Source organism: Lemur catta, chromosome 9 (genome assembly GCF_020740605.2).
Source record: "Lemur catta isolate mLemCat1 chromosome 9, mLemCat1.pri, whole genome shotgun sequence".
NCBI lineage: Eukaryota > Metazoa > Chordata > Mammalia > Primates > Lemuridae > Lemur > Lemur catta.
The window spans coordinates 73,564,696-73,586,283 of record NC_059136.1 but is presented as its reverse complement, the minus strand read 5'-3'; the positions used below and the strand labels follow the sequence as shown (position 1 = coordinate 73,586,283).

Genomic DNA, 21,588 nt, shown 5'->3' with positions numbered 1-21,588 from the left:
GGAAGTGGGTAAAGCTTTCTTGGAAAAGATGCTCTTGACCACTACTTTATGAAGATTGCTTCAGTTTTCAAGGGGAGCCCACAAATTATATAGTATTATTATTTCTCCAACATGGCTGGGTACATTTATAGTCCCCATCCAATATATTTTTTAAACAGAAATGTTCTAAAATTTCAGTGTTCTATTTTTTAAAAAGAAATATTACAGAGTTTGTGAACTCAAAAATTTTTAATGCATTTAAACCTTAACAGTTGTTCCAGGAATTGCTATTCTAGAGATTTAGAAATAAAAGATACCAATTTTGCCTTATCTCACTTAATTACACATTTGACAAAACAGACTTTCCTACAAATGGTATAAAGTATATAAAAGACAGGGGAAAATGTAGACAACATAACTGAAAACGGTAGTCAAATTAGTTCATAGTTTTCCATCATACACATAGGATATTGCTTATAGCTCAGGTCATTTCCTAACTCTGAACTCAAAGGTCAATGAGTTTTTGAGGTTCTTTTAAACTATACAATTCCCAGACTGGCATGCTATTAGAAGATGATTTCATTCTATCCAGCAAGTGATAAATATGACATCATTATATTTTAAAACCCTGCAAAACAAACAGTACCATATGGTTTTTTTTCTTCTAACCACAAACTAACAATCTGTAGTATTCTAATAAACTGCTGTTAGGTCTAGGAATATTTTTGTCCAAATTTTTCCTTTTTCCTTGTTATAACTGGTTTGCTAATAGATTTCTTTAGCTTTAGAGTTATAATTAGAAGACAGTTACTTCTTTGCATAATCAAATTGTAATTGCTGTTTGGGTGAAATCCAACCAATTTAAGCATCAGTATCTTCAAAATCACAATGTCTGGCAAAAACAGAATAACAAATGCCATGCTCTGATAATCTAGGTTATCTAATAAGGCTTGCCTAACTGTTGAATTTTTTAGAGGCTGGATAGCCAGTGATATTAGAATTATCAAGGTATTTTAAGGCATCACAATTGTAAATGACAATAAGTTAATGTTCTCAAAAAAACACTAATGGTGAAGATAAGGAACAAAAATTCACATGAGGTCAGAAACCTACCCTAGTCTCAGGTCTGTCATTTGTTGAATGTGTGTTCCTGGGTGAGTCACACAACGTTTCTGAGTCTGTTTACACATTTGTAAAATGGGAATTAAGATACCTAACAATAACAAGACATTTGTCAATTTTTCAGATGCTTCATGGCTGTATTTGCTTCCTGTGTCTGGGGAATCTCCTAGCACATATATGTCTCACTTTTGAAGCCAAAAAGCCCAGTTGCAGGCCCTGGTTCTGCAGAGCGAAGGAACATACTATGCCTCTAGCTGCCCAGCCTCCTGTCCTTTTTCTGACCTGTTTCTCCAGCCTTTCCAGCAACTCTGTGAGCTACCTGAGAGTCTTCCAAAAAATTCCACTCTTTGTTAAATCAGCCAGAGCCATTTTCTGTTGCTTACAACCAAGGTGGGTCACTTCTATTTCAAAAATACATCTTGAATTTGTCCACTTCACTTCCTCTCAACTGTCACTCTAGTCCAAACTACCACGCTATCTTGTCTGCCCTACTACAGTGGCTTCCTGACTGTTCTCCCTGTGTCCATTCTTGTCCTCCTCCAACCATTCTACACATATGTAACAGCCAAAGTGATCTTTCATCAATACCAAGAAAATCATCTCATTCTCCTCCATAAAAATCCTTCTTGTTGACTTAAAAATATAATTTAAAAATCTTTAACACAATCAATATATAGCTCAACATGATCTGGTCCTGCCTTTCTTTCCAACCTGAAATGTCCACCAACTGATGAATGGAGAAATAAAATGTGGTCTATCTATGGAACAAAATGCTATTTGGCAAAGGAAGTACTGATACATGTGACAACAGGGATGAACCTTGAAAACATGCTCTCTTTGTATTCCTGTCCTATACCCTTAAAGCCCATTTTCCTCAACTCTCCATAGGGATCAATGAAGCTAGTATTTTTCTCCCCTAGAGATACTTCAAAAGTACTTAGAACTACGTATTTATAATTAGTAACTATTCACTCTTAATTTACAATCTCTTTTGGAGGGGGCTGTGTTTTACCTTTTATAAGCAGGAATTACTAAACGAATGTGATGAAATATTCAGAGAGAGAGAGAGAGAGAGATCAGTCTTTTGAGTGACTATTGTCTTTACTGTTAGCATTGACACTTCTAGTATTAATACTTGTTACCCTCCACCCAAATTACTGCTTCCCAATGATCCTAAAAGTTTGGAAAATGTTTCCGTTCTGCTAATGATAGATCTTTAGTTCCAAAGACAAACAGTATTCGCTCATGTGCTCTCTCACATGCTCTTGCTCTTTCTTTGTGTTTAGTTTTCCCTACTGAAGAATGTTGAATAATTTGAGAAATATTTTGAGTACCTCAACTCTATAATGTACTCACCCCCGATTACCCTCAAAAAAGAAAACAGTGTTTCTTCTTGAAATCAATCAGGCAATGTTCGCTGGGTAAGTGGACTCTCTGACATTAAGATTTGTCCCTAGCAACCCTAGGCAACTCAGGAGAGAGAGAGTTGTGTTCTTTCCTCTCATGACAAAAAAAAATTAATCTTGGGATCCTGGAACCAACAATCCGTTGCCATTTTTCACAGGAAGCTTGCAGCTCTCTTAGAAAATGAAGATTCCAGGTGGTCTACACTGATAGCCCAGAGCTGCCAAAGGGCAGAAAAACTGGCCCCTGCCTCAAGCCTGCACAGCATATGGCACTTTTAACATAAAGAACAATACTGGGGGGTGGGAGGAAGGCAGCCATGACAATGTGCCTCACAGACCCCCAACAATGGGTAGCTGGCTGACCAAGGGCCCAGCTGCTGGGCTCTGAAACTGCTGCATTTGTGCCAGGGCCACAATTCCCACACGCTGCTCCTAGCCAATGACAGAGCACAGCAGGGATACAAACAAAGGCAGCACTCCTGATGGCCTTGCAAGGTCATCTAGGACACTCCCGCCCAACTTCCCCTCCCTGTCCCCCTCCAGAGGCTCCATCTAGCACCCTAGTCTGACTTGCATCTCCCTCCTGCTCTGGCTTCTCCCGCCCCGTTTCTCTCACATGTGTTTCTCCTAAGAAACACATGCATCTTGGCATTTGCTTCTCAGCTGACCCAGCCTAATCAGACATCTGGATTAAAGACTTAAATTTATATTTTTCCAAAACTAGTAACTTTTAAATGGGTTCTCAGAAAACAGGTAAATAATCAGGGATTCTGTATAGATCTCAGAGTTCCCACTTGTCTGTTCCATTCATCTCTATCTTGAAAAAGATACTAGTAAGAGAAAATTAGGCTTTTAAATAGATGTGTCAAATTAATAACTTTCCTAATACTAAAAGATTCTCCTTACAAATTACAAATTCATCCAGTCCTAATGAGAAGGGAGGAAATTAGGAACTGTTATTTGAAATTAGCTCCTTATGTATCTGTCTTCCTCACTCCACTATAAGCTCCTGGAGGGATGGTACTCTGTCTCATTCTTTTTTTTTTTTTTTTTCTTTTTTTACTGAGTACTGAATTCACAGCAGGTACTCGATAAACTTCTGTTCAATGGAGGCAAGACATAGTTAATCTCTATACCACAGTGAGGTATGGAGATTAAGGTGGGGAGAGGTTCCCAGACCTCTCTAGGGACATGAAAGCAAATATTTTAATAAAATACACCTGTTGTTTTCATTACACAAACCATAGAAAATAAATTTCAAGTTTCATTTTACAAACCACAAAAAAGTAAAGTTCAACAAAAACCTTAGCTATAGTGGGAATAAACAGAAGATAAAGTGAGAAACATTACAGAGAACTGATTTTAAACTGTCGAAGAACTCTGCACTCAACTGGCCTAAATAGTCATCCTGCCTCCCTAGGAATTAGCCAAAACATAATGTCTGGATATAGGAGAATAAGTTGCAATAACCATATGAATAGATATACGTATACAGGTTTTACATATATACACAAATTTAATATGTATATTTTATAATATATGGATATAGTTGTCCTTTGGTATCCGTGGGGGATTGGTTCCAGGACTCCCCATGGATACCCAAATCCACAGATGCTCAAGTCCCTTATGTAAAGTAGCATAGTACTGCATATAACCTACACATCCTTCAGTATACTTTATTTTTTTTGATTTTTTTTTTTTTTGGTAGAGACGGAGTCTCGCTCTTGTTCATGTTGGTCTTGAACTCCTGGCCTCTAGCAACCCTCCCAACTCAGTCTTCCAAAGTGCCAGGATTACAGTCTTGAGCCACCACACCCAACCCTCTGGTATACTTTAAATCAGCTCTAGGTTGGTTACCCAATATAATGTAAATGCTATATAAATAGTTGCTCTACTATATTGTTTAGGGAATAATCACAAGACAAGAAAATTCGCTACATATTCAGTACAATTTTTTTTCCAAGTATTTTCAGCTGTGGTTGTTTGAATCCATGAGAGCAGAACGCACAGATATGGAGAGATGACTATATATAGACTTCCTTATACCAATAAGTTTCATCATACTGTAGATTGACTCAAACCTCATTATTTATACACTGCAAATAGATATAATTATATTTCTCCTTAATAAACAAAAGGAAAATCCTTTATCTCCCTACCATATCAGGTAAAGGAGTTTCTTTAAAACAGAATATTGATCTATTTAGATAATAGAAAGTTGACATTTATTAAATAACTTAGTAATAGTAAACAGAAATAGAACAGAAAGTTTGACAGTTGATCATAATACTCCACAATGTCTGATTTCTTCATTATTTTTTTAAAAAAAGCTACTTATTTCATCAACTATTGGCATACTGTATTTATGATGATTAAATTCCTACGACAGCAATGAAAACAAGTGCATTAGTGGACACCCCAACCACTAAAGCTTTAAGCAGTATTTCCCATAATAAATTAATACATCTAAATTATACCTTGTCATTCGGGAATTTTGCTGTACATTAAAACTTTAAACTTTAAAACTTAATTTCTCCACACTGTTTAAGAACCTCACAATATCACTGGCTTGACTCATACACTTTTAAGTACATTCAGTGAATTTCCAAAGGTGGGAAATATTGCACATACCAGAGTCAGAGAAAGCAGAAAACATTTTTCTTCCTCCTCTTTTCATTATTTCCCCCAGAAATATTGCAAGTGGGATGAAATTAAAGAATAAAGGTATACCTAAAACAATCTAAGCAATTTGAAATGACTGATTCCAGGTTTTTTAACATACACAATGGTCTAATGAGAATTTTACGTGGAGTAAGTCCTATAGAATTGTAAGTTGGCACTAACCTGACACTGGAAGTCTAATTTTTGCCCTACAGGCTTAGGAAGAAAAAAGCATAGCTCTTCATGTTTCAAATTGTTAATATGCCATTTTTCCTATGAGTCAACCAAATAGCACATATAAACTGAGGTGCCTATCAGGTTCAGGGTGTTAGAAAACATTTCACAATGAAGCCACCATAGAAGGAATTACTCCTAAACAATTTAACCTGTACTTAATATGAAAAAAATAGAAAAGCAAATAATTCCGAGTAAATAGAAGTAAATAAATATATAAAAATTTCCAATTAAAGGTTAAGGAAAACAAAGAGGCCTATAATTTTAGAAGGTCTGACAAATTTGATAGCAGAATAGAATAATACCTAATTTTCTAGAGAAGATACTTTTGATTTAATACAGAAAGAAATAAAACTCTAATTACAAAAAGTGAACAGGTGGAAAAGGCACATTTATTCCTTTTCCAAAAATACTGTTTTCCTTGTTAGATGTCAGAAACCACTTCAGCACATGCAGGAATTCTCAAACAATTGCTTATAAAGTTTCATTATAAATGATTTTTGGCAACACATATTAAAAACAAGCAATCTTTCATGCTAAAGCATCTCCTTTCTTTCCTTCATCTGACAAATATTTATTGAGTCCCAAGAACATAATTAAGAAAAGGACTAGGTACACAGCATGTACGGAATGGACTAAAATCCCTGCCAAGGTAAAGCTTACTTTCTGGGTGAGACGTTAAGCAAAAAAGTAAGTGACAGGTCTAACGTGTTTATTCCACTACTGTTCCATTGTCATTCTGCCATGATGTTGTCCTTTGGTTCAGTGCTACTGGATATGAGTTAAATGAAATTAAAATATGATAAAGGTCTTTTGATATTTCAGATAAACTCTCTTGGCCAAGTTTTAAGGTAGATCTGTCTTAAAAGGATATCCTGATATAAGCCAGGGATCATCAAACTTTTTTACATATTATAGGCTTTGTAGGACACCAGTGGTCTGTGTTATCTATTCTTCGTTTCTTTTAACCCTTTAAAAATGTAAAACCATTCTTATCTCACAGGCCACACAAAAAACAGGCCAGGAACCAAACGTGGCCTGCAGCCAAAGTTTGCCAACCTCTGACCAAAAGACCTGAGTATACTTGCTTTTAAGCGGCTATGCTCAGTCCTACATTCCATGTTTCATTCTATTTTTTTTGCATTTATTCTTTTGCTCTTTATTATTCATTTACCAAAATCTAATAAAACATTCTTTTCTAGAGCTGCAATAGCTCCAACTACGGCAGCCTCAAAGTCAGTTCTGAAGAGTAGGGCCACCTGCTCTCTTTCACACAAGCAACAGAAAAAAATTATTGGCAGAAAACCTTTCATAAGTCTATATACTGAAGAGAGTCTATACACTGGCAGAGATTATGCATGCTCCCCACCAACTTCCTGGGGCAGAAACATATGAGATCTAACGTTCCCTTACCTTGCTGGAGGAACATCAATATTGGAAGAAACAACTTTTCGTTTCTGTTCAAGGAGACAGATGGAGCGAGTGTTTTCTTTTTCATGGTCAAGGGCCCGGTTGGCTTTTTTGGTGTCTGCTGTTTTCACATCTTCCTCCATGGCCAAGGAGAACAAATGTTGTTGAGACATTTTTCTACTAGAGTCACGTTTTAAGTCCTCTGATTGAAATGTGAAGGTCATTTCCCGCTTAATGCTCCCCACCTGCGAAATGAAACACAGACATTCTTACTCACACAGAACATCAGCTTTGCACGACCATTGAAGATGGCTGTGAAGAGAGACTACTGACACCGTCCTCTGTGTTCATCTTGAAGATTTTATAGTTTTAATGGGAAAAATGCAACATAGAAATAAAATAACTAATGTTATAAAGTAATAAACAATTGATGCATCTGTCACAATGCAAACAAGAAGCATCAGAGACACAAGAAATGCCTTTCAGCTATACAAAAACTCTGAAGATTATAAAGCATAAGAACTCTAAATTTTTTTTTAATTTAAAACATCATTGTTTTCTCTTCCACAACTAAGAAAACTTAGTTAAACAGATTATTAAATATTTCAAGCTGATTATCACATTTAATAGAAGAGCTAATGTATAAAACCAAATTCTATCTTTGACTATTAATACTGATCTTAACCACACTCTGTCATTTATGAAGAATTTTTTTTTATCCTTTATCTACAGCAGTTAAGATCCTAATAAAATCCCTTCTAAAGCCATATGATAAAGAAGTCAGACTAATTTTTCTTCTCATTTTTAACTAAATGCAATGATGATTGAGACGTAAGACAAATATCAAAATAAATCTCAGTGAATCGAATCCTGTTAGTTCAGGCTTTGTGATAATTGGAAAAGGAGACTGAAGTTAAAGAAAGGTTTTGTAAGGTAATTGGTATTGTAGATGAGGATTGGAGCAAACCAGTTAAGGTTCTGAGCATGCAAAGATGAGTCAGACTATCTGGCAATTTGGAGCCTCACCTATCAGTGGGGTGCATTTCAAAATATGCACAACTGTAAGACATATCACAGGTTCCTAAGACAACCCATCCCCTCTTGTGGAGTCCATTTGTGGAGTCAGTAAATCTTCACTCACCCATTTAAACAGAAAATATGCTTGTTTCTTTTTAATTTTAGGTAGGAGAAAAAGCACAAAGCTTTGACCAAATAGATCTAGATGTACAGAATCTAAAGCCATAAGAAGAGGACATTTTCAGAAGAAAATGAGAAAATGTTTGTTTAATATTAACAGAGACTGGTAAAGAAAGGTATTAATGACCAGAAATTCTCAGACTGAAGGAAAACTTTAGTTACATGTGCGTTGGAGTCACTGGCCTGTACACGTGTGAGAATTTCCAGAGCCCAGGGATGACTTGAGCTGTGGAATCCACTTGGCTGTCCTGCATTTCTCCTAGGACACACAGCGCCCAACAAAGCTCCGTTCTCTCCTCGGCCTGTCCTGTCAGGGAGAGGGGAAGATCGTTTTCCCATGGTTTTCCTGTCAGACCAATACCCAGCTCCACAGGAAAATGGTCAACCACTTTTGGTCTGCTTGTAACTCATTAAAAAGTCACCGTATTTCTTAGAATGTATTAATGAAATAAAATAAGTCCAAGAAAAGCTAGTGTCTGCTTTTAAGTATTAACTGTTTTAATGACATCTACACACAATTAGAAAGGAATAAGAAAATATTTCAAACTTCCAAAAATGTAATGAATATTTGATAAAAATGTAGTTTAGAAAATGGACAAATGTAATTACAAATATTTTAACAATCCATTACTAATTAATATTCTATACAACTCTTCATGCCTGGTGGTGGGGTGAGAAGGACGTGTTTCTCACTTCCCTACCAGCCCATTCCCAATCTGTATTATAACAGGAAAACTCTAAACACCAGGCATAAAAAAAGAAAACAAAGGCTGGTTTTGATAATTATAAATAGCTTCTCTGTAAGTGTCATGTATTACATTAATTAAATATTTAAGTGTTAACAGTATTAAGTTGAAGCAATAATTGACATCCATGGCTCCCTTGGGGACAAGTGGACTGGTTAAATGAATTCCATCCAAAATTTAAAGGAAGGAAACAACATTATAGAAAGTCTAGCTTTTGGCTTCAAAAATTTATAAAAGAAAAAAAATCCAAAGCAAATTAATATAAATAGAATAAATTTCCTATCGAAATGACGTTATAATTGCATGTCATGCTCTTTGCCAAGGTTTCATAATAAAATATAGTAATATTCAACAATGCAAGCTATAAATCTTCTATAATACTTTCTAAACTAAAAATTAATCTCTTAATAGTAACTAGAGAATTTTAGCAATGTAATGGATTTCAAAGTCAATTTAGCTCAGATTCCTTGTTTAAAAGTGGAATTAAACTGACCAGAAAGGACCAAACATAATTGTAGAGATGAGTAAGAGATATCAGACACTTTCAGTCCCGGGTTCCGCTGTTTGTAATGCTGGTGGAAGGGGTCTAGGGCAAATGTAGATACTCATTATACCACTATGCTTTAAAGTTTGCATATATCCATTACATGTTCTTTTTAATGTTATTATATTCATATTAAATGTTATATTTAAAGACAAAAACAAAAAAGCAAAAAAGGAGAGTTCACAGGAGAGAAGACCGTAGGAAGAATACATGAAGTCAAATCTTCCGAAGTTGGGCTCAGAAATGGCCCAGAGAACTCGGGTGTGGCTGGAGGGAATGCCAGACAAGAAAATGTTTTAAGATGGGAGGTAGAAGAGCATGTCTGAAAACCAAAGCAGAAAGGAAGGGATGAGCAAGGGCTTGCAGCAGCAGCAGAAAGGGAAAGGACTAACATCCAGATACTGCAAGAACATTGATTGGAACCCCTATTAGATTAGCAGAAGAAAGAAGAGAAAGGAAGATATAATCCCATTTATATGAGATTTCCAGAAAAGGCAAATCTACTCCAGAAAAGGCAAATTCACAGAGATAGAAAGCAGATAAGTGATTCCCTAGGGCTGGGGGTAGAAGCAGGAACTGACTGCTCATGGGCATGAGATAACTTTTTGGGGTGATGTAAAATGTCCTAGAACTACAATGTAGTGATATTTGTATGAGGTATAAGTTTATGAAAAACCACTGAACTGTATTCTTACAATGGGATAAATGGTATGGTATGTAAATTATACCTCAATAGAGCTGTTAAAAAGACAAAAAAGAAAGAACCAAACTAGCATTAACTGGTATAGAAGGTGTATTTCTAAGAACCCCTAGACTCAAAATTTAGAAATTGTGGTGCAAAGAAGCAACCACAAAATCTATGGGTCTTTAGAAAAACAAACAAACAACAACACAGGTGATATGGCAACCCAAGCTGCTGCAAGCAGGTGAGTGGCTGTACCTTACACCCTGGAAAGATGGGGCTAAAATCCAGTCCCCATTCAAGCCAGGTCCCTAGGCTTCCTCACCCTGGAAGAGGGGCATTTTTCTAATTCATCCATCTGGAGAAGAACTTTTTGTACTTCAGATGCCTAAAGGGGACAATTTTACTTATTTTTCCAGTTTGCACAATACCCTGGTGACAAAACTGTTCTTGTCTTTTGCAAGGTCTAGGCTAAGTTAACTTCTTTCTTTGAAGCTGGTATCAATTATGTGATTCATAAATATGAGTTGATATTCTTATTATTAATGGAAAAGTTGGGGAAATCTGAGAAATCACTCCATGCTACAGCTCATAAGCAGGCAGGAGGTTCAATGATAGAAGACAGCTAAGCTAGAAAGAACAAAAAGAATCTGACTGGATGGTGTGAAATCAGCAGCATCAAAGTTGGTAAAGTACAAAAGAGAACAAACAACATGCATAGCACTAAGTAACAAGTAAATTTTCTCACCTCTTGGAGTAAATGGGGATCTGCCAAAGAAGGAAAGAGCTTCTTCTTACAGCTATGGGATTCTTTGTAAATAGCAAGAGAACACAGTATAGGTAAGAAACTGACAACCTCCTCCAAGAGAGATACCTAAGTGTCAAGGTAGAGCTGATATTCAGAAGTGTGCTATTGCTTGCCTTCCTGGAGCTAAGGTCATTTCCAAAACTCCTGATTCACTACCACCATCAGCTGTGAACAGACAAATCCTCTAGAAAAAAAAGCCTAGGAATTATCCTCTGTAACCTTAAAGACTCATCCAGGAAAAGTGAAAGATTTAGGAATTTCTAGTAGGGTGTTTTTGTTTGTTTATTTTTTGCTGTTTTTTCTTTTTCTTTTAGCATTTGAAGATTTAGAAGGCAAAGGAAGATACTACAAGCTAATAATTGGCTACATAAATAGTCAAAGATAATGATTTGATTCTCTACACCAGGATAACAGATTCTTGGCAAAAGACAATATGAATCTTGTGAGATCAAGAAGAATTTTCCTGTCAGGAAATTCGCTGACCTGAAAATAAGGTTTTATCCTAAATTTGAGGAGGAAGGAGGAAGACATCTAAAACAGGAAAATTACCAAACTAGAACCCCTGTATGAAAAATAATGAAGAAAAATAGCAAGACTGTTGACTAGTAATTCTCGGGAGAAAATACAAGGCAGAGTTTTGAGAACAATATTAGTCTGGATTTTTTTTCTTTTTTAAGTGTCTCTTGCATAAGGAAGAATTAATCCGACTGTATTCCCAACTGATGAGACCAGAAGCGGAAGGCAGCCTGTATTTGATTCTGGTTGTCACCTTTCAAGATGGAGACTGACAAATCGCAACAAGCACAAGATAACCTGGATGACAAAGGATCTTATTGAGAAGAACTGGGGATATAATGGCAAGAAAAAAAGAAGGCTTATGGCCCACACCACATAGCTGCTCCTAAATATGTGTAGGACTCACTGGAAGAAGAGGAATTTGAGTTCTTCTGTGTTTCTCTAGAACCAGGATCAATGGCACCTACTTCTGCTTCCAGCCAACTCCCTTCTGACCTTCTGGTTTACTCTCTCTTCCTTTTTTCCTCTTCTCACTCCTCTACCACATTGCGAATGAAACATTTTATATCTGTAACAAATATTTACTACTCTATGTTTAACTGTATTTTCCTGGAATTATAAATTATTAAGCAGGAGGAATCCCAGAGACTGCTCAGTCTCACTGAAACATTTTATTTTTCAATGTTTTTACAGAGTTTAAATGTGCTTTTCATTTTTAAAATGCTTATTTATTACAAACTATATGCTTGTTAAAATTTCAATAAAAATGTATATAAGGGAAAGCTTTCTATTCCTTCCCATTCTCCTCCCTGCCCTTCCCAGCCAGGCCCACACTTAGTGTTAACTATTTACCACTACAAACCTTCAAATTACTTACAATGCATTAAATACCTTCCTGCGTATATATACTGTTGTATTTAAACACGAATGTGATTAAACTACATATACCATTCTGCAAGCTGTTTTCACTTCACAATATATCATGAGCATCTCTTCCTATGAGTACAGCTACTATGCTTCTTTATTTTGAACAGTATAACATTTCATAAGATGATATATTTTAACCAACTTCTTGATAGACAGGAAGGTAATTTTCAATTTTTCATTGTTAAAAATAATGAACATCCTTGTGTACATATGCATATACTTTTATGTGCTTGTGCAAGCATTTTTGTATGAAAAATCCCTGGAGGCTGGAATTGCTGAATCAAACAACCTAAATTTTCTTTCATAGGTGAACTAAGTATGGAACACCCATATAATGGACATACCATGAAGTCACTAAATAGAAGGACATCAGAATAGATCCACGACCTATTAAGGGCAGCACATTAGTTCATGATTTAGTCAGAGATGCATATAAGTTACAGCCTGATACGATAGGCATGATTTCACTGAATGCAAGAAACAAAGTAGTATGCCACCAAAAAGCTACACACCTCAGGGAACAGAAGACTGGTTGGGCCAAGAGGGCTCTTCCATTTCTTTTCAAATATAGTTAAATATCCACATATAGAAACATGCACAATTTTGAATGGTGAGATTATGAGAGATTTTTACTTTTTTTTTAAGGTTTTCAAACAGAAATATTAAAATAATGAGACAATTTTTTGTTTATGAGATTCACAAAAATTATGAAGAATAATGCTCTGCTTTCTAACATATGAGGTAATTGGCACTCTCAGGTACTGTTGGAGAGAGTATACATATTTTAGAAGGCAGACATGAAAAAATGTAGCAAAATCTAATTGTGTACCCCTTTGTTACAGGAATTGTACAACTAGGGAAAAAAATAGAAAAGCACACAAGGATATTTATCACACAAATGCTGATAGTATTAGGAAACAAAAATTACCTAAGTATCCATACAATAAAGTCTGGATTAAATATGCACAAATAACATATGTGGTTAAAACAATGGCATATCTTTATATTTATTGACATGAAAAGACATTTAATATATTAATTGAAAAAAGGAGATCACAAAGAGTATATATTATATGATCTCAGAGAGGAGGGATGTGAATATATAAAGAGAGGAAAAAATACTGAAAGGACATTCTAAAATGTTAACAATGGTTTTCTTTAGGTGCAGATTTGATAAGCAAATTTTGCTTTCTATTATTTGTATTAATAATTTTTGTGATATCCATGTGTGATTTGGTATTTTAAAACCTATGAAGTTATTCTATTATGAAAAACTACATATAATTTTTTAAATTCAGTTTCTCAAGAATCTGACATTTATATACCTAATATTTTTTCTTCTACTAGCATTCAGTTATACATACATACATATATTAAAGGAAAAAATGAATTACTTAAAACAATACATCCATTGGCACTATTACTTCCTTAATTATCAGCACATGTCAGTCATATTGTACTATTAATACAATAACTACCATTGAATTCCTTCTTCCTACTCAACATAGAAGCCCTTCATATAACATATCACAGACACACACATTATCCAGTGTAATTTCTTACAAGGGAACAAAGCTTCCATGTTCAATTATATGAGAATACTACCAATTACTGAGTTAACTGACAAATAAAACTCAGAATTTTTATTCCAATGAACAGCTTTTGTTTTCCAAGAAGAAGATAAACAGTGTATGTATAAATATGATATACTTGGGGAAATTGCAATTTTTTTTTTTTAAAAAGAATCTATTTAAGTCCTAAATTTCTCTAAATGGTGTCCTTTGTAAATTGGATGCAACTTCCTAAGACAGGGACTGGGGCTCATCAGACTCTTTCAATACAAAAACATCTGGTTTCCACAGGAAGATGATAACAGCACATCGGAAAGGAAGATGGCTTCTGACTTCAGCCCACTTACTCGATCAATCCTTCCTTCTGTCTACACTCAAGTGCACTCCAAGCCATTTTAATCCTATGGGTTTACAGCAATAAAATGCCAAAAAGCACGTGTCAACACTTATCTTGGAAACTGTCCTCAGTTACTCATCCCAACCCAATCAGATTTGAGGAGTTGGCTCTGGAGATTAACTGGATTTCCAGGAACAATCTGCAGAGAGACAGTCCATTCGCCTTCTGGGGCTTTCTGAATAGTAAGAAGTATTACAGACACTCTGAAAAAGGGCGTGAAATTCAGGCCACAGCAAAACAACGGGAGGCTAGCAAGAGGTTCACTAGGCCAAGCAACTCTTTAAGACCATTCCATCCACCAGGAAACCAAAAAGTCACACTCTACGGCAAACTTTATGAGAGAATTTTTCCTATTTCAGATTCTGTTTCCTCACATTAGGATTTATTTAAATAACTTGCTTTCAAGACACATAATAGTACACATTACGTATTTGGTGGCTGATGACACATCAACCACTGTGTGGAGCACAGAATCAGACTGACAGATTAAAAATATGTTACAAAAGAAGCAGCAAAGTTTATATTAAAAATAGAAACCCTTGATTCTCTTGATTAATTTAAAATATTACTGCTAAGAGTCATCCTCAAAGAAAGACCAGAATCTTGGAATAAATTGATTAAAAAACTACACCCCAAAATAGTCAACAGAACTCTACTCCTTACTTCAGATTAAATTCTTCAAATGCCATGCTAGGTACACAGAAAAATAAGTTGGATGGCAAATCCATGCAGTCCTAATGAACAGATGTAATAGAACCACTTTAAAATCAATTGCTTCCAATTACTGGCCTCTTGATTACATCATTCCTTTAGCCCCCTGAAACCAATCACATGTTTGTCAACTGCTTTTTCTTCAAGTACATACATTATTTTTGAATACCAAGACAGAGTAGCTGGCCAATGAGCATCAGACTGGTTTGGTGGTGGTGGTGATGGGACAACAAGTAAAATTCAGCATGACAGAGTTGAAACCCTGGGTTAGGTTTTGGCATCATACATTCAAAGCATACAACTGCACTATCTCAGCAATCAGTGTTGTAAATGCTGGCTTTACTATAGCAAGTTTTAACTTTAATATCTTGACAATTTAATATTCAACAAAGCATGACTTGGCTTGCTTAATGGAAGATTAGTCAGCAGCACATTTAGGATGGAAAGTTATTGCAAAAATCTTTAGTGGAGAAAGACTTGGCTGAGGTTTCAAGCCTTCTATTAACATTATGCAAGTGAGAACAAACAACTTGGGTATTTTTTAAAAAATCCTTTTTGAAAAGCCTTGAATATCCATTTCTGTAAAGTCCAATATTAAATTCAAGCTCAACTAAGTTCACTTGTAAATTTTTTTCCAACCACACGTAAGGACAGAGGGAAAATCAGTATGAATAAGGGTCGACCTTATTGGACTTAACTTCAGGATACAGAATTTTGAACTTATCACATTAGTTAACTAGATACTCTATTTGTTTTATATAATTCAAAGTTTAACTCAACCAAGCACATCCAATGCATGTGGAAATCCTGTGGATCCTACCTTCAGGATATATCCAGCATCCGATTACTTCTCACAACCTCTGCAGTTACCATTTTGGTCAAGCCACCATTGTCTCTTGCCTAGACTTGTATAATCATCTCCTCCTACTGTTTCTACCCATGCGCCATCTTCCCCCACCCCCAGTTCCTTCTCAGTCACAGTAGCCAGTCTTATCCCTTAAAAATCAGGGTCAGATCACACCCCTCCTTGGCTGAGAATCCTCCAGTGGCTCCCCATTCCACTCAGAATAGTAGACAAAGTCCCTGCAGTGGCCTCCAAGGCCTCTATGATCTGCCTGCCTCCATCCTATTTTCTCCTTCTCCTATTTCCTCCCTTCACTCTCACCTCTAGTCCCACCGTTGCAGGCCTTTTTCTTGGCTGCCCCATCTTGCGGAACATTCTTCCTTCTGACATCCACATTGCTTTCTTCCTCACCCTTTTTAGTTTTGCTCAAATGTCTCTTTCTTAGTGAAGCCAACCGTGACCACTCTATTGAAAATTACAATGCTCCCTCCCACTCCTCATGCCCATATTCTTTTCTACATCAATGTTCTATAGCACTTATAACAAACTGTATAATTATTTATTATGCTTATTGTTTAAGCTGGTCCACCAGAATATTAGCTCTATGAGGATAATGGGCAATTTTTGCTCTGGTTACTGATGTATCCCTAGAAACTAAGAAGAGTATCAGAAACAGAGTGGGTACTCTTGTGGAATAAATAAATACATAAATGAAGTTTCAGGTGATCATATGTGTACACAGTAGCCCCTACTAATAAAAGCTAAGGAGGATGGATGCCAAGTTCCTGTAGCTGCAAAGTGTGGGGTCACAGAATCCTTCAGTCTAAAAGCAATTTTCTGAGCTACCACAAAGGAAATAGTGAATTGTGTTATAATTTGGGGAAGAAATAGGTGAAGAATATGTATAGAATGGCTAATCTTAATCCTTTCCTTATCAAAGTACTCAACTTTATTTCATGGAGGATTTTATCTCCAGGAATGCAACCCCTACTTTAAAATAAAATCTGTGGAGAAAAAAAGGTTTGTTTTACTTTTAAATTTTGGGACTCTGAGCCTTCTTTCTAAAAATATTATCAGGTTAATACAGGATATACCCGTGGAGAGATAATAAAGCAGAATTTCAGAAGCAAGTCATGGTTAAAGTTATATAAATATCAAAATCCTGGGGAGTGAAGCTTCTCTCCTCCGGGGTGAAATGTTAGGGGCAGACCATCGAGCAGCCTGGTCCCCAGGTATGCCCTGCAACTCTTTCTCCTCTGTCTACAGCTCACAGGAAATCTAGCCCATTCACTCGCCCAACAAGTTTTAACATTTATGGTCAAGAATAATCATCATGGTAATAAATGCACCTTTATTTCCTCATGTTCAGTGTATAGTGACTATTTTATGCAGATGGAATTTAGATCCCAAAGTTTTTTCTTGTAAGTTTCTTTCTGAAGGAGTCCAGGCAGCAGTTTTACTGAAGAGCAGTTGGCCTACAGTAGATTCATCCACACTGATAGCTACGACGGCCACACAGAGCCTTGCTAACTGCCAGTGCCAACGCCGGGCACAGGACAGAACATCTGTCTCTGACCTTCTCCCATTGGAGCTCCTCCCCAGACAGCCCAAACTCTCTTCCCACCTGAACCCTACCTGACCCCAACACACTAACCAGAGGGGTTGCTCTGGAGACTGTGAACTTTTCTACACCCTCTACTGGAGCCCACTCCCTCTCCCCAAAGCTCCTCGCATCCCCCATGGGGAGCCCCTGAGCTCCCCTGTCCTCCCTGGCCGAATCCTAGACAAAAACACGCACAGGGAGAGAGAGGAGATTCCTGGAAACTGAGGCAGTATGTTAGAGTTCATTTTACTCATGGGTTAACTAGTTTCTTGCAGCTGACCCGGGAATCAAACCACACTTTAAAAACATGGTTTCTCTGACCAAGCCACACATATCAAAAAAGCAATTAGAACAGAATTTTTGGGTAAGTTGGAGAATGTACTTCTGATACGTATAAAGCAAAGGCCAAATCAATTCTCAAAAAGAATACTGCACAATTTCTCTGGGCAGAATCAGGGCCAAATGAATCCTTTTTTTTTTTCAGAAATCTGATCTGAGAAACCCACAGAAACTGATGTCAGTTAGTGGTGGTGGCTGGCAGTGACAACGCACACAGACCCAGGCAGCTCCAGTGAGCAGGCCAGGCCAACAGGCACACAAAAGAGTAGGGGAAATCAAGAAAGTGGGAGGAGGAGGAGGAGGGAGAGAACGGGGCAGGAGGGAGAGGTGGAGGAGGAGGGGTGAGCGCACTGTGGAGAAACACTGGGACAAGGGAGGAGGGTCCTGGGACAGACCAGCAGTAGGCAGAGCTGCCTCCTCCTCCACAGAGCTCCAGTCTGAGCTCACAGAGTCAGCTGGGCCACCTGGCTGCAGGCTGCTTCTGGGCTTGAATGCCTTGATCTCCCTCTTGGTAACTGAAATCTCCACCCACCCACCCACTTCATCTTACCTTTCTGCTTTTTTTTTTTTAAACCTGAGCTGGCTTCCACTTCTTGCAACAAAAAGAACTGGACTAACTAACCGAGCACTTTTAATTCCTCTGGCAATAAGACCTAGAATTATACCTTTCGAATTCATCAGTGGTTGGCACAGTCTAACACAACATCTTTAAATTTTCATAACAGATTAGAAGCAGATTTTAAGTATAAAAGAATATGGGTTGCTGAAGGCTCTTCCTTCAATATACATTTCATTTAAAAAACAATTTATCATTCCTTTAGGCAGCAAACAGCAGGTGAAATTAAAAACTGAAGTTGAAAACTAATGAATTCACATTTTCGATTGGATTGTGCTCTTAATTCACAGATAGCCAATTATTTTTACTAGCTGCACAGATGACTAAATAAAATCTGTTAATAAATGCAGCTAGAGTGTATTCAAGAAATTAAGCAATACATATTAGAATAAATTTGCATATCTGCTCATCATACGTGTAATCCTTTATAGAAAAGGTCTTATTGGTGTATAAAAGAATAGATGGGAATATGAGGGAGAAAAACCTCCTAATTCAACACTGAGGCTTTCATAAAAAGGGAGATGGGCCAGGTGCGGTGGCTCACACCTGTATTCCAGCACTTTGGAAGGCCAAGGTGGAAGGACCCTTAAGACCTGGAATTTGAGACCAGCCTGGGCAACATAGTGAGACCTCATCTCTACTAAAAAAAAAAATAGAAAACTTACCAGGGTGTGGTGGTGCCCACCTATAGTCCCAGCTAGTTGGGAGGCTGAGGCAAAAGGATCGCTTGAGCCCAGGAGTTTGAGGTTGCAGTGAGCTATGATGGTGCCACTGCACTCCAGCCTGGGTGATAGAGCAAGATTCTATCTCACAGAAAGGAAAAAAAGAAAGAGAAATGGCTCAAAAGAACTGGGTTAACCCATGATAAATGACGGTGGGAAGACCTTAAGATAAAAAAGTGTGCTAGAGAGGTTCCAGCCTGCTCCTGATCCCTCTTGTGGACTTTGGGATGCTAAGCCAGCCATAACAAATACACATGTGTGTGTGTATAAATGAATAAATATAATATGCGCATGCACACACACACACCTCTTGGTGGTTCTGTTCCTCTGCTAGAACCCTAACTGAGGAAACATAAAACTTGGGATAAAGCATTTATTTATGCTTTACCCATCTCTCTCCTCTAGTGTTCCAGAAGCCATTTAGAGGCATGGAACAAGTTTTGCTCAATTTGTATCCCGGGCACCTGATATATTTATACCCAGGGCATACTGGGTGCCTCTTGAATGTTTGCTTAATTAATGTAATTACTGGAAGATAATATGGCAATGGGGCCAGCCTATAAGAGGTGAAAAAAAGATCTGTAAAATCAGGAGACAGAAGTGATTGCCACCCCACATTCACAATACTCGGAGGTATACAGAGGACAAAACAACTATAATAATAGTAGTAGCAATGATAATAATGATAGCTTCAGTTATTAAGCCCTTACCAAGTATAAGATACTTTAGTAACATTTCCTTCATACATATGATTTCATTCCAATCTAACAAAATCCCCTGATCCTGCTCGACTACAGCCCCTTTTCTCTATTCCCTGTCATTATCAATAGAGTTGTCTACCCAAGCTGTCTTTATTCCCTGCCTTTCCTATTTATTCTTTGACTTACTGTAATTGATTTCTACTTCCACCAAAACAACAAAAACAAACATGCTTCTGCTAGGGTCACAAATGAACTAATTTATTACTAAATTTAATAAACATTTTCAATTTCCATTCTGAACAGAGCTAAACACAATTAGCTTCCTTGAAGCACCACCTTTTCTTGGTTTTATGACAGCAGTACCAACCCCAATTCTTACTTGCAGATAACAGAATTCCCTAGCTGGTTAAGCATGAAGAGGATTACTGGTAGTTCCTGAATCTCCTAGAAGCCTGGAGAGTCAGGCTGGGATGATTATCGAGACAACTGCACATAGCCAGGAGAAAGGGCCAACCGCATCGCGAGTCTAAGCTAGCAAGAAGTACTGCAGCACTGCCTCCCACCACTCAACTCCCATGACAACAGGGACTCGGAGCTAGAACTTGCACCACAGGTGACTCCACAGCACCGGGAACCTCTGCTACTGTGTTTGCCTGACGATCCCTTCTACCCCTTCACTGACTGTCTTACTTGTGCATCTTGCCACAGGCCTCATGAAGGTGCATCGCCTTGGCAGAAGCCACATCACACACAGAATTCTAGCCACAATTCTGGTCATAGCAGCATAGGAAAACAACACACAGTGGAGGTACTGAATGAGCCAATCTACAGTATCTGCCACGCAACCATATGGTTCCAGATTTCTTTTTTTTCCCCCTTTGCAGTCTCCTCTGTCTGCTACCCTCAACATATATTTTTAAGCTACGTACTTCTTTTGATTTCTATTGCTACCATCATATTTCACTTGTATTACTGTAATAACCTCTGGCTAGTCTACTCACTTCCACTCTTAACTCCCAAGAGTCCAAATGTTGTTAAGAGAACCAAATAAGAAAGACTTAGTAACTTTAATACGCCATACAAAAATACCATTGCTAATAAACTATTATTCTCAGTTATAAATATTAAACTTTTAAACACATCATTTACATACATAAGCAGCTACCTCTTTGGCATGAATTAAAGGTGCCAGAAAGATCCCTAGTGGATATATGTATCCCAATGGCTGGGAATGATGTCAGAAATTTGATCATTAGGATTAAATCATATTTACATCATTAAGCCAGCATTCCTGGTTAAACCATAAATATCCAAGGAAAGGAGTCTGTGTTTGCTGTGAAATTATAGAAAGCTGAAATCAAATTCCAGCCCGGGCACTTGGTAGGTTCGTCTGAGGAAAGATTTTAACCTCTCTGCAGTTCAAGGTCTGGTCCTCATCTACAAAATAGGGATGAGACATTAGCTGAAACAATCAAATGGAAATACCTAGTAAAGTAACTGACACACAGTGAACAGGCAATGAACTGAGAATTAGCTTGTGTGTGTGATCAATATCCGGAGTGATGGTTAATGAAGAATGAAACATTGTAGCCAATCTGACATGGGCTCAGTGAGCAAAAGGGATCACAAACACACAGAAAAAGGAGGCACTAGAGGGGAAAGAATGGGGCTTTGCTCAGAGAGAACAGCACGGGCCACCAGGAGCAGTGAGAGGCAGGGAAGGCCTCCAGGAACCTGTGTGGGAAGTGGGCTTTAGGAAAACAGGAATAGTGACAAAGCCAGGAGGAGAGGATGAAACTCATCTCATGCTATTAAAAGCTTCTGCCTGGAGTGAGCCCAGTGGGGTGCTACC

The 21,588-nt window shown here is 37.5% G+C and overlaps 1 protein-coding gene across 1 annotated transcript in view; it reads right to left on the bottom strand.

Annotated features, from left to right (window-relative positions):
- ZNF704 (zinc finger protein 704) overlaps positions 1 to 21,588 on the bottom strand; it is a 218,221-nt gene that overhangs the window by 168,159 nt on the left and 28,474 nt on the right. The window contains exon 2 of the mRNA XM_045561438.1: positions 6,816 to 7,057. Coding sequence (XP_045417394.1) covers positions 6,816 to 7,057 — 242 coding nt within the window. The remainder of the gene's footprint in view (positions 1 to 6,815; positions 7,058 to 21,588) is intronic.